General features: G+C 30.6%; 1 protein-coding gene across 1 annotated transcript; it reads left to right on the forward strand.

The window, feature by feature from the left end:
- Positions 1-1230: 1230 nt before the first annotated feature.
- On the forward strand, positions 1231-7215 carry LOC145058504 (alcohol-forming fatty acyl-CoA reductase-like). The gene is made up of 11 exons (XM_079006399.1): positions 1231-1379; positions 1573-1708; positions 2340-2443; positions 2543-2745; positions 3013-3113; positions 4960-5155; positions 5728-5889; positions 6089-6170; positions 6263-6532; positions 6607-6734; positions 6846-7215. Exons 2-11 carry the CDS (start codon positions 1630-1632, stop codon positions 6997-6999), a joined length of 1479 nt encoding a protein of 492 aa, XP_078862525.1. The 5' UTR covers positions 1231-1379; positions 1573-1629; the 3' UTR covers positions 7000-7215.
- Positions 7216-14516: the final 7301 nt, after the last annotated feature.

Below are 14516 nucleotides of genomic sequence, written 5' to 3' on the forward strand. Positions count from 1 at the left end.
ACAAGTCGTGGGTACAGGTGTTTCAAGAACGCGTCAAATCCACATCTTTTCCCGCTTAACACACTGAGATGAGAAGTCGTCGCTGTAGCCTCAAAAGTAAAAAAAAAAAATTCATCAACTCTATGACAACGACATGTCGTCCCTATAGGTAGCCAATAGCGATGACAAATATCGTCCCTATAGATGCTTATTCTTGTAGTGAATTTTCTCATTAATTAATTAAATACTTAATTAATTAGCAAACTAGACCCCAATAAATTGTCATGTCATTAATTGCTTATTTATGTCCTTATATGTAACCAAAATGACCTTAAATTAATAGTAATATTACCAACTCTCGTGATCACGAACACTATTTCTAACAATAACCCTCCTCTACGTTAAAGTATACATATATATTCTCATGTTAACTAGTAGACATGATCGTAGCTCCCAGAGAACTAGGGCATCATGATTGAATATCTAGCTCGATGATGACCTTGTGTGCCAGAAAGAGGGAGCAGATGGGGTACCAAAATGCCACGATCAACATAAGCCGATAAACTATTAAAGTCGGACATTTTGCGATTAGCTATATTCCTAACTTAGATTACCAATCACGTAAAGGCTATGAAGGGAAAAACACTTGAAATGTGTATCAATTATAAAGACTCATGCCTAAAAGATTAATTGTTACATCCCACTTCTATTTGTATATATAAGTTTATGGCGACCAATGTATATGTTCTTATAAAGAAAGTGTGATAGTCTGGCCGCTTCATTCCTTTGTAATCATATAAATAAGCCTAAAAGAAGAAGTGTAAACTCCAAATAATTGACAAGCAATACCTAATATAATACGTCATTAACTATTTCATGTAATTTACCAATAAAACAAAAAGAAACATTAACTTATATAGAAAACATAAATTGCTTATGTCAAATCTTAAATTTAATTGCTATAGGTCCGACCGTATAAGATATTTTTATTCGCAGTTTGTCGACTCGGTAGTACTCCAAACTTATGTTTATTTCAGGTTATCAAACTTTCTCACGTGTTTACGATGTTCTCATCAATCCATGAATATATATCGGCAGGTTAGTTGTTAAAGTTGATTTCCATCGGTTTCGTTGAGCGAAGGAAATGAAGAAACTAGCTCAATTATTAATATCTAACTAATATGCTGCACATATTAATACCAAGTGGGTCAAATATACATAGATATAAATATAATATGATGTACAAGGGAACGAGTGGAGAAAAGCTTAGTTTCGTGTACTCTATCATTGTTCAGCAGTTCACCCTTCCCAGTTTATAATTATTTCGCGTATGCGACATACTACTTCAACCATTATATCGTCTGCATAGATCTTATCCACCATCTCTTATTCTACTCCGGGTAAAATTTACTCTCTCTCTCTCTCTCTCTCTCTCTCTCTCTCTCTCTCTCTCTCTCTCTCTCTCTCTCTCTCTCTCTCTCTCTCTCTCTCTCTCTCTCTCTCTCTCTCTCTCTCTCTCTCTCTCTCTCTCTCTCTCTCTCTCTCTCTCTCTCTCTCTCTCTCTCTCTCTCTAATACACGCAAATGTGTACAGAGGACTCCGCAGAGCAAGAAATATACAACATATAAACATATTGAGCCATATCGAACCATGGAGCTGGGTAGCATTGTTGACTTTCTAGAGAACAAAGTCGTGTTAATCACTGGTGCTACTGGTTTTCTTGCCAAAAGTATGTGCTTTCTTTCTCTTTCTTTTTCTTTTTCTCTCTCTCTCTCTCTCTCTCTCTCTCTCTCTATATATATATATATATATATATATATATATATATATATATATATATATATATATATATTCCGAGAATAAATGTTGGTAATCAGGATTTTTGGGCAAGTCTAGCTTCACAGATTTAATATGGAAATGCTGACAATAAATTTAATTGGATTCCCAGCATGCATGGTTCAATGAATTATCACGGGTGTTTTGATGAAAGGAGCTACAACAGCTCTATTGTTTTACATAGTCGATCGTTTCACGAGTTTTTGAAATATTTTATGCTACCCAACGCCTGCTTAATTTTGATCACATGTTATTGCACTCATAAAAGTGCAAAGAGGCCGATCGACAACAATAGAAAAAAATTAAAAATGATTTACAAAATTAATGAGCGTACTAAAACAGTCTCATTCTAACAATGCAAATGCTAAAATTTTCGTTAAACTAAGTAGACCTAACAAAATGTTATGATGGATAGCTTCAAATCCATCTCAATGTTAGTTAAACTTCAGATGTCATGTTCGTGTTGAAACTGGCTTATTAATTAATTTCTAAACACAATTATATATGACTATCTGTAAATGTAGTTTTTGTGGAGAAAATACTCAGAGTTCAACCAAATGTGAAGAAACTCTATCTTCTGATTAGAGCACCTGATACTGAATCTGCCTTGCAACGCTTCAATACTGAGGTACTTCTGCATGAATTTATGACATACTTTTTTTTTGGTCATAATAACTCTTACAGTAGGCAGATAATATAATGTCTTCTTTTCCATAAATATCAATAGGCAGTAGCTAAGGACTTGTTCAAGCTCTTGAAAGAGACACATGGTGAAAACCTGCAAAAGTTTTTATCCGAAAAAGTTACTCCGGTTGCTGGAGACATCACTTACGAGGATATGGGAATACAAGACAGCACTTTGAAAGAAGAAATGTGGAGAGATATTGATGTTGTTGTTAATGTAGCTGCAAGCACCAACTTTGATGAAAGGTATTGAGATCGATCATATAGATTAGCTGAATCAGATAGACCTATGTTAAAAAAAATAAAGAAAAAGACAAAGAAGAAGTTTTTAATTGTATATTGCCCGAATGGGCAATGTTATAAATGATTTAATCATGAGTATGTACAGATGTACCAGTGAATGGATTTGGTTCTATATTTGGCATGTAACTTTAACTTAAATTTTGATTTAACTTCATGTATTGTTGTTTTTCGTTGGAAAAAATTAACTAATGCTTACTTGGTTTTTTGTAGATACGACGTTGCCCTACCTCTTAATACGTTTGGCGCAAGACACGTTATGAATTTCGCTAAGAAATGTGTCGACATCAAGCTGTTTCTTCATGTGTCCACTGGTTAGCTTAAACATGCTTTTTGTTTGGATTAATATTATTTAATAGTAGCAAAGTTTATAATTTGTGTGTTTTTTCTTATTCACAAAGAGTTGGAAAAACCAATTAATGAGAATGAATATGATTTGCTATATGATATTTTTAATTAACTCATTCACAATAATTTATGTTTTATATAATTGTATAAAATAAATTTTTAAAACATAAATTATTTTGTATATTAGAAAAAATATTTTATACAAATCACTACTCTAATGAGGAACCTATTTCACTCATCTACATATTTTTTTTACCTTTTTATTCTTTATATATATATATATATATATATATATATATATATATATATATATATATATATATATATATATATATATATTCAAGAGTATATAATGTTGTCAATTCTATATATACCAGTAAAATATGAAATGATAATTTTTTATTTTTATAAAAATAGAAATACAAAAAGGTCCGAATTCCCGTATTTAGTAATATTATTTTATTGTTATATATCATTATGTCATTGTCAAATTAATAAGCAGTTAAGCACAACGTTAAAATTGCTAAATATTTCTTTTTTAGATTAATAAGAAAAAAAATTAAGAGAAATTAAATATTCTTCTACCTTTTCTTCTTATAATCATCCTATTTATTTAAATGATAACATGTCATATTAATATCCTAAAATATCATTAAATTTTATTAAATAAACATTAAATACTAAACATGTCATCATTTAATTGGATATGATAATATATAGAAACAAAAGTAAGAGAATATTTAATTTCTCAAAAATTAAATCTAAGTGAAATAAGTTTGAGATTATAGACGGAGAAAAACTGAATGTTGGTTAAATTAACCTTTCGCTTTTATTATGCAGAGCTAAGATAACAAAACATAGTAGTTTTGACTTTCTAGTCTTGATGATAGAAAACATTTAATGCTTTTTCTCTCTGCCTTCTACCTAGTAATTGTCTAATTAATTCAATTGTATTGAATTTATAGTCATGTCATTCTCAAATTAATAAGCAAGATGACAAACTGCACATTATATGTTTTTCAATTTTAAATATATTAAACAAAAATAAAATGAAAGTGATCATTTATAATTGTTTGAGATAAGGCATACTACTACCTATCAATAATCACAAATCACAAATATCTTAGATGTCATCACCACATACATCCATTAAAGGTTGGTGGACTTACTATTATTTTATCCTCTTAATTTTTACTATTTAAATAAATTATATATATATATATATATATATATATATATATATATATATATATATATATATATATATATATTAGTTATTTAAAATTTAAAGGAGATCTAGAGAGTTAGAGAAAGATAAAGAGAAGAAAAAATTAATTATATATAGTGTATATGGTCGTTCCCATATATTATAAATGATCATGACCTCTAATTAAGAAACACTAGCCACCACTTAGGTGTTCATGTTAGATTATTAGTGGATGTGTGCCAAGTGGACAACAGAACCCTTCCCATTATAATTGATCACAGCCACCGATTAAGAAACACTAGCCACCAAGTAGGTGTTAATGTTAGATTATTAGTGAATGTATGCCAAGTGGACAACAGAACCCTCTAGCCACCACGGAGGTGTTAAAGTTAGTGGTTAGGTGCCAAGTGGACAACAAAACTCTTTGTGAAAAGCATACCTCAAGACCTAATATAATAGATGGAGAATCTCTTAATTTGGATAAATTAACCTCTTTTATTATTACACATAACAAGTCATTATCAAAACCTAATGCTTTTAACATTTAATGTTTTTTCTTTCTATCCTTCAATAATCGATCGTCTAATTAATTTATATGTATTCAGCCTATGTTTCCGGTGAGAAGCCAGGACTAATGCTTGAAACTCCATACCATCTGGGAGAGTCACTCAATGGAACAACTGGGCTCGACATCGACCATGAGAGGAAGATTATTGAAGAGAAATTGAAAGAATTGAAATGTGATGACAATGCAAACGAGAAATCCATTAAAATCGCCATGAAAGATTTGGGCATGGAAAGGTATCTAACTTTCATCTTTGATGAATACATGATTAATTTTGTACTAACTCGACTCTAATAATTTTGGTTATAAAATTTGTAAGAATTTATATCTGCGTTCTATCTAACAACTTATATAAATTTCTATTTTGTTTCAAAACTAGTCTTATTTGTGACAATCTCTTTTTTACATAATAAAACTTGATTATTTTTAAAGAAATCTTAAAAGCAAAATCAAAATCAAAATTTTCAAATAATCCATTGTTAATTCTTAGTTCTTTTACAACAATTTCTAATTAGCTAGTCCTGGTATTTTTCTAATTTAATTTTAGTATTGTCATGTACAACTTTTATTACCATAGTTATTAAATAGATACTAAATTTATTGGTCACTTTAGGCTAAATTTTTACTTACTAATATTCATTCTCATTCGCTATAAAAATAAAATAGTTTTTATATGTACATGACCTAATCCATAAATAGATCATTATCTATTCAACTTATTTTACCTGTTCAATGTAGTGACTCGTGGTCTATCCACATAGAACTTAATCGGAAAAAAGCCCTAACTTATGTTTTATTTTTATACTAGGGCAAATCATTATGGTTGGCCAAATACATATGTTTTTACCAAGGCCATGGGAGAAATGATTATCGGGCACTTGAAAGGAGATATGCCGGTGGTTATTCTTCGTCCGACCATTGTCACTAGTACCTACAAAGAACCCTTCCCCGGTTGGGTTGAAGGCATTAGGTAAATGATTACCGTTTGGTTTATGTTTTTTGAGAAGTCGATTATCAAAGCATGTACAATCAAAATAATTAACCATATATATTCCCATGAGTCTTCAAATCTATAATATCTTGAATGAGAATACTTAATAGATAGTTATTAGTTTGACCAAAATAAAAGGTGAAAAATAATAATCGTTGATTAATTTTGACATTTACAGGACCATTGATAGCTTAGCTCTTGGTTATGGAAAAGGCAGGTTAACTTGTTTCCTTGGTGATCCTCAAGCTGTATATGATGTGGTGAGTTCTTCAAAACATATTTAACATGTTGTAACATTCATTTGGAAATTCAATTCTTTGTAATCAATTATTGACGTGGTGAAAAACAATAGGTACCCGCTGACATGGTGGTGAATGCTATGATTGTGGCAATAGCGGCTCATGCAAATCAAACTTTTTCTGAAACAATTTACCATGTGGGATCTTCAGTATCAAACCCTTTAAAATTCACAAGAATTCAAAAATCTGGTTACCTATATTTTACTGAGCACCCATGGATTGAAAAGGATGGTACTCCTGTCGTAGTGGGTGAAGTTACAGTGTTGAAATCAATGGCTAGCTTCCATAGATATGTAGCACTTCGTTATTTACTCCCACTTCAGGTTTGTGATTTCATATTTTCTTTCTATCACTTCTTCTCATTTACATATTAACAAAATTATATTCCGTTCATTAGGTACTTTGGTTTATAAATCTTTTATTTTGCCAAGCTTTCGCGAGCACATATAAGAATCTTAAACGAAAGATCAATTTTGTGCTGCGACTAGTTGACCTTTACGAACCCTACCTGTTCACAAAAAGCTTGTAAGTATTCATTAATAACTCATGGTTTATGATAATGCATGCATGATCAACCTTTTTTGAGCATATATAATTGCTTTGTCATCTGAATTTACAAAACTTAACTTTTTACAGCTATGACGATATGAATACTGAAAAGTTGCGTAGGGCAGTCAGAGACAGCGGAGATGAGGAGAAATACTTCTACTTTGACCCAAGGGTAATCGATTGGGAAGACTACTTCCAACATACACACCTTCCTGGTGTTGTAAAACATGAATTTAAATGATTTAAATGATCAAATATATCATAAGTATGAGTGCTTTCATATATTTGAGGCACCCAACAGTACTCTCGTGCAACTAATGTACAACGGACGAAAAAGGATATTCGTTCATTGTACAAGTCGTATTAGTAGATTATATATGTTGTTGATTGAACAACGATACAAACTGCATTTAAGAACCATTTATTGTCTTTTTCCGTGTAAATTTTCTTAAAATTATATTTGTACGAGTCATGTATACCTTGTGGTTATATACTTAGTGAATAATGAAGTGTGCATCAATTAATAACAAAATATTGCTTACAAACTGCTAGCAAAGCAACATATTGATGAAGTATTATAATTTGCAAAGGAAAATCCGGAAATGTGTAAAGTTTTCTTCTCACTTTTTAATACCAAAACAAGTAATGCTATATACATGCTGTCCTACTGATAAATACATCTAATATCCCCTCAAGATGGACTCTAAAATATGTGTTAATTAAAGAGACATATTGGAAATAAGTGGTAGAATGTTTTTGATTTTAGAAACATTTTAGTGAAAAGGTTGGGTACCAAAGAGCATTTAGTCTAGTAGTATGAGATATAAGTGATAATTTAGGAATAAATTAATTTGAATTTTTCGTTGGATATTTATTGGCATTAGCTTGACCGTGCGATCCAAAACTTTATCTCAAATAAAGTAATCGTCAATTTCAATATATTTCTTCCTTACATAAAATGTTGGATTGGATTCGAGTTGGATAGCCGGAGTATTGTCATAAAACCTTAGTGTATACTCACTAGAAACAATACCAAAGTCCCATAGCAAATATTGATGCCAACAAATTCCATTAATGGTGGTTGTAATAGCATAATATTCTGCCTCTGTTGATGATCTTGACATTGTAATTAGTTTTCTTTGCTTTTAAGACGATTAGATATTCACCAATAAAATTAAACACAAAATCCTATTACAGATATTTGTGTTGACAGCCTATGCGGTCTAACGTTAATAGAGACACCTAGTTGAAAAAAGTTTTTAAAAGGACATCATAGCCCTCAACCTATATTATGTTTTAAAAATTATAAAATATGATGAAAAACTTCTAAATGTGGAGCACTGTTATTTATTGGCTTAATTTCTGCACCACATATGTAATATTATGGTTGGTGACTATGATATATATCAAGTGGCCAATCAATAATACGAAAAGCTTTTACTATGGTTAAAATGATTAATAGGTATGGTTTTTGAACCGCATTACAAAGATCGTATCAAAAATGCTCCTATTTAATGGTGAGATTTTTACAAAAAAAAAAATATGATAACCACACCAAAAAGAACAAATGGTTTTTTCTTTAAAAATGAGGACAACCGATACTACTAAATCCTAGAACAGTACCATTAAATAATAAAAAGGGTACCGTACCTACCCTATATCCACTCTTCTTATCGATTAAGACAATACAAGAAATACAGCCTTTAGCGGCGATACTGAGCTTTGGCTGCGACAAATTAAATAGTCACCACTAAAGGGCTATGTCGCCGCTATTGGTGTCGCCACTAAAGGCTAAATGACACCGATCCGCTCTTTGACGTTCTGGTAAACATGAATCGTCCGATTGTGGTTTTAATCCAACGGCTAGGGTGCTCTTGGAATGCATAAAGGAAATACCGGCGACTTTTGTCGCCCCTGAAAACCTAAAATAGTCGCCACTAAAGATAAAAAAATGGTGTGGCAATAATCCCTCCTGATAGTCGTCGCTATTGATAGTTGTCGCCGCTAAAGCCCAATAAGTCGCCGGTAAAGGCATCGCAGTTAAAGGTCGACGCAGTTAACCCCAAAAAATCAATTTTTTTTTCCTTTTGCTCTTCTGTTTCACTCCCTTCGCCTGTTTCTCTTCTCTCATTTGCATCTTACTTCGTCGATTATTGTGACATTTATCAATTTTGGGTGTGTGAAATTGGCCACAGAAGAAGATACCACCGGTGAGAGAGATTTTCCGGTGAGGACCAAACTTTTTCCGCGACTTCAAGCTTTTTCGGCAACTGAGAGGTATTTCCAGGTCAATTTCCGGTCCCTTTTTTCTTGTAACATCGATTTTAAGCTTATTGGAGTGGTTAATTGCAAAAAAAAATATCAATTTCAGTTTTGTTGATTGTGTTCCCGACCATCACCCACGACTACCGCCACCACTGGACCATTTTCATTTATTTCCGCCACTACAAGTTCTATTTACTTCTATTTATTGCGAAATTTTAGTTTAATTGCAAAATATGTGTAGTTGTATCAATTATTTGAAAATTGCCATAAATATGTATATTTGATATTTATATGTGAATTTATGTAAATTTTGTGTATATATATATATATATATATATATATATATATATATATATATGTTAATGTATGTGTGTTTGATGTATATGTGGTATATGAGTATTTGGTAGAAATATGATGTTATTATCTATATATATATATATATATATATATATATATATATATATATATATATATATATGTGAAAGTATGTGTATTTGGTATAAGTAGGATGTTATTATGTGTGTATGTGAATGTATGTATGTTTGTTGTATATATGGTATATGAATGTGAAATTTGTGTATTTGGTATAAATAGGATGTTATTATCTATATATGTGAAAATATGTGTATTTGATCTAAGTAGGATGTTATTATGTGTGTATCTGAATGTATTTTTATTTGGTGTATATGTGGTATATCTATGTGAAAATATGTGTATTTGATGCTCTAATGTATCATGTGAAAGTATGTGGTTTTGGTATAAGTAAGATGCTATAATTGGAAAAAAAAAATAAAAATAAATTATTGTTATAATTGAAAAAAAATATATTATAAAATCTTTTAAAAACTTATATACAAATACTAGAAAGTTTCTAGTTTGTTCCCAAACCCTACATTAACCAATAAGTTCCAAAACTTATATATTAACCAATAAGTTCCAAAACTTATATACGAATACTAGAAAGTTAGTTTCTTACAATTAAGTACAAATTTTAACTAAAACAAAAGTTAGAAATTATTATATTTTCATGTCTTTTTTAGTTTTTAAAATTTTTATTTGCAACATATTTATACAATGCTATATATATATATATATATATATATATATATATATATATATATATATATATATATATATATATATATATATGTATATATATTAATCTCGACCGTAAAAAAGAACAACACAACAACATAATATAATTGTTTAAAGTACAATGCTATAATTGTAAAAAATGTTATAAATAATATATATATATATATATATATATATATATATATATATATATATATATATATATATATATATAAATAAAGGCACAATAGTAAGACATGTTTTTTTTGTGGATATACGGAATTATTAATTTTGTTTTATTTAAATTTTTATTCAATAAAAACTAATCACTAAATATATTAAAAGAAACAAACATTTTTTTTTCAATAATCATGTGTATAATTGTGCTTCTACTATAAATAAAACAAACGTGTGGAAAAATTTGATTCGTTGGATCTTTGACCATTTTATTTAATACTTACAACTTTTGCTTATACAAATTACAAGTAATTCTAATTAAAATTAATTAAAAAACGCATAAATAAAAAATTGTAATTTTAATTTTTTAATTTTTTTAGTTTTTTAAACTGTAATATCTACTTTTGTGAGTCACATATAATTGTTTAAAGTACAATGCTATAATTGTAAAAAAAAAAAAAAAACAATGCTAATTCTATATACTAAACTTTAAACCCGAAATTATGTTTCACCAACATCATGTCTATTGATAAAAGCTCGACTACTAATCCACATCGAAACCATATCAAGAAGTCCAAGTCACACCTTGATAGTAATGGTAAAATCAGATATGCATGTCAAAAATGTGATAAACGTTACTTCAAGTACCCAAATGTAATGGAACTCCATATATTTATAAATGATTTCAGTAAGTTGTACAAAACTTGGATCTATCATGGTGAATCTTATATTCCTTCAGTCGTCTTGCTAGGTAACGAAATGGCTGATTTAATCAACGATGTGATGTGGGAGTCGAGAGAAAATGATACCAACCTCGTTGAAGGAACCTCGAATACAATGGGTAGTGGTGTGGATGATGATTTTGCACAGTTGTTAGAAGAAGTGGAAACTAAATTGTATCCTGGTTGCACCTTTTCTTCAGACAGGAACAAAAAGTCCATCAAATGCAAACGAACGTGAATCGTGGGGGGTCAAGCTCGTATTAGCATTACTTGCTTTAAGAAGGTAACGTACGATACATGTAATTATTGATTTAAAATATAATCTAATTTTTAATGTTAAATAGAACCTTAAGAGAATGGAAACGTTTCACAAGGCTCATACCGATAGGGATGGTGTATTTGTTACTACCGAGGAGGAACAACAATATGTAAGTATTTAATTATGATTTTATCATATAGTTAAGTGTTCATTTATACTTAATTGTTACTCACTTTTGGGAATTACAGAATCGGTTAGTCGAAGAGCTCTTAGAACAAACCCAAGGTGAAAGTGAGTTAACACCCGTTCAAGAAAGAGCTGCTTTTGAGAAAGTATTAGGAGAGCGACATGGCCATATCAGAGGGATCGACCGTAAACCTTCTGTTCTCCCGCCGATTTCACAGCCATCACAACCATCACACGTAAAACAATCTACTTTGGTTTTTTGTGGTGATTATTTGCTAAAAGCTTTGGTAATTAGGTTTTTGTCCCAATTTCAAGAAATAGCAATGTACTTTGGTTTTTTGTCTTAGTTTAAAAATAGCAATCTACTTTGGCATCATAAAATGCACGTTCATTTGGTAATTTTGGTTTTGTGATGATTATTTGCTAAAAGCTTTGGTAATTAGGTTTTTGTCCCAAGTGCAAGAAATAACAATGTACTTTGGTTTTTTGTCTTAGTTTAAAAGTTGCAATCTACTTTTAGCATCATAAAATGCATGTTGATTTGGTAATTTTGGTTTTGTGGTGATTATTTGCTAAAAGCATTGGTAATTGTGTTTTATGTCCCAAGTCCAAGAAATAGCAATGTACTTTGGTTTTTTGTCTTAGTTTAAAAGTAGCAATCTACTTTGGCATCATAAAATGCATGTTGATTTGGTAATTTTGGTTTTGTGGTGATTATTTGCTAAAAACGTTGGTAATTGGGTTTTTGTCCCAAGTGCAAGAAATAGCAATGTAATTTGGCTTTTTTTTTCTTAATTTAAAAGTAGCGATGTACTTTGATAGTTTTTATTTATGTTTGATAATTTAACTTATAAGTTTATATATGTCGTTATTTATTATGTAGTTGAAAAATCTTCGGGCAATACTCAACGACCGAGCATGTAGGGATGAGCTTTATTCATTTTTTCAATCACAGAATAATCGAGAAAACGATGGGAACGAAGATGATGGTATGTAGGGAGGAGCTTTATTTGTTAGAATTGTAAAGATTTTGGTTGTTTTATGTAATTACAGGCGACACTATTACTTTTGATATTTAATTAGATGTTGTTATGTAATTACCGAGCGACACTATTACTTTTGATATTTAATCGGGTGTTGTTATGTAATTGCCGGCAACACTATTACCGACAACCAAAATTGTTGATTAAAAAAAATTAAAAAATGAAAATTGTTATTACCAACGACACTATTATCGGCGACTTCATCATTATCGGTGACTATAATCTTTAGTGGCGACACAAGCATTAGCAGCGACTATTCTCTTTAGCGACGACAAATTGATCAATAGCGACGGATCGATAGCGGCGACTTATTACCGGTGATGTGTCGCCGCTATTACCACTACCGACGACAATGAGACCCTTTAGCGGCGACTTTTGTGGCCACTAATTGTCTTTTTCCTTATAGTGAGACCACCACCAGTCTTTAACATAATCCGCCTTATAATACAATATGGAAACAAAACAATAAAAACCAACCTATGAATCATAAAAGTTATCAATGTTGTAAAATGTTCAACGTTAGCTAGTTAGTAATTGGAGTTAAGAGATTAATCAGTTACGCGAAGATTAATTGGAAGATTAATCGGGGACACTAAATTGTTAATTTTTTGAATTTTAAAAAATTAAGTATAACCAATATCATAACAAAGTTCATAAATACCACTAATATCATAACAAAATAGGTTAATATGATTTATATCATAACAATATTAATTATTCCAAAATAGTTTCTATGGAGATAGAATTTCTTTAAAGTGTTAAAAAATTTCAATTTCATTATATGTATTCCTTTCGTTAAAGGTTGGATTGGATTCAAGTTGGATAGCTAGAGTATTGTCCCAAAATGCTAGCGTAGGATCACTAGAAAGAATACCAAAGCCTCATAGCAGATGTTGAAGCCAACCAATTCCATTAGTGGTGATTGTAATAGCATTGTATCCTACATCTGATGATTATCTTGATATTGTAGATAGTTTTCATTGCCTTCAAGGAGATTAGATATTCACCAATAAAATTAAACACAAAATCCTCTAACAGACATTCGTGTTGACAGCCTATGCGGTTTCAGTCATTAATAGAGGCATCTAGATTAAAAAAGTTTTTAGAGGACATCATAGCCCTCAACATATATTATGTTTTAAAAATCAAAAAATTTGATGAAAAGATTCTAAATGCGGAGCACCAGACATCGTTAATTTTCTTCCCTAACTTATCTAATATTATGGTTGGTGAGCATGATATACATCAATCGACCAATAAATAGTACGGAAAGCGTTTTTTTTAGGTTAAGGTGATTAATAGGTTGCGATATTGAACAATACCGACAAATATCGTATAAAAAATACTCTTATTTTATGGTGCGATTTTGCCAAAAATATGATAACCAGAAAAAAAAAAAACAAATGGTTTTTCCATTAAAAGGGAGGAAAAATGCGCTCTTAACTCCTAGAACCGCACCATTAAATAATAGAAAAGCTACACACCTACCCTATCGCCACTCTTCAGTTGATGAGTTTTATAGGTTACAAAAATCTTATTTTGGTAGAAAAACCAAAACCCTAAGTTTACATGTAACCTAAAGGATGTATATTCTCACTATGATTTGCAAACAACTATTGAATATCAAGAACCCTAAAAGTATGTAGCTATTTTCGAAATTAAGAAAGGGTTATTAGAAAATACATACATTTAGTATATTATAGCAAATAAACTAATATTTCTTCTTTGTTGATCTTCAGAAAGTAAGCATCAGAAGTCTCGTGCCTCTAATGGCTCACACCCAAACCTTAGCAAGTAAGAGCCTTAAGAGGAGAGAGTAGGAGAATGAGTATTTTCGGATTTCTCTCTAGGAATGAAGTAAATTTCGAAAATCGAACCCAAAGGGGTTTATATAGGTGATGGGGAGGCTAAAGATAAGTCAGATTCCTTTTAGATAGCCCTAATCCTTTTACTTTCCTCCTAAGCCATCCAAGCTTCCTTAGAGCCCAAGAAAAGCTTTAGAAAACCTCTAAAAACCCTCTAGAATCCGTCT

This window comes from Lactuca serriola, chromosome 6 (genome assembly GCF_051521515.1).
Source record: "Lactuca serriola cultivar US96UC23 chromosome 6, Lser_US96UC23_V15, whole genome shotgun sequence".
Taxonomy (NCBI): domain Eukaryota; kingdom Viridiplantae; phylum Streptophyta; class Magnoliopsida; order Asterales; family Asteraceae; genus Lactuca; species Lactuca serriola.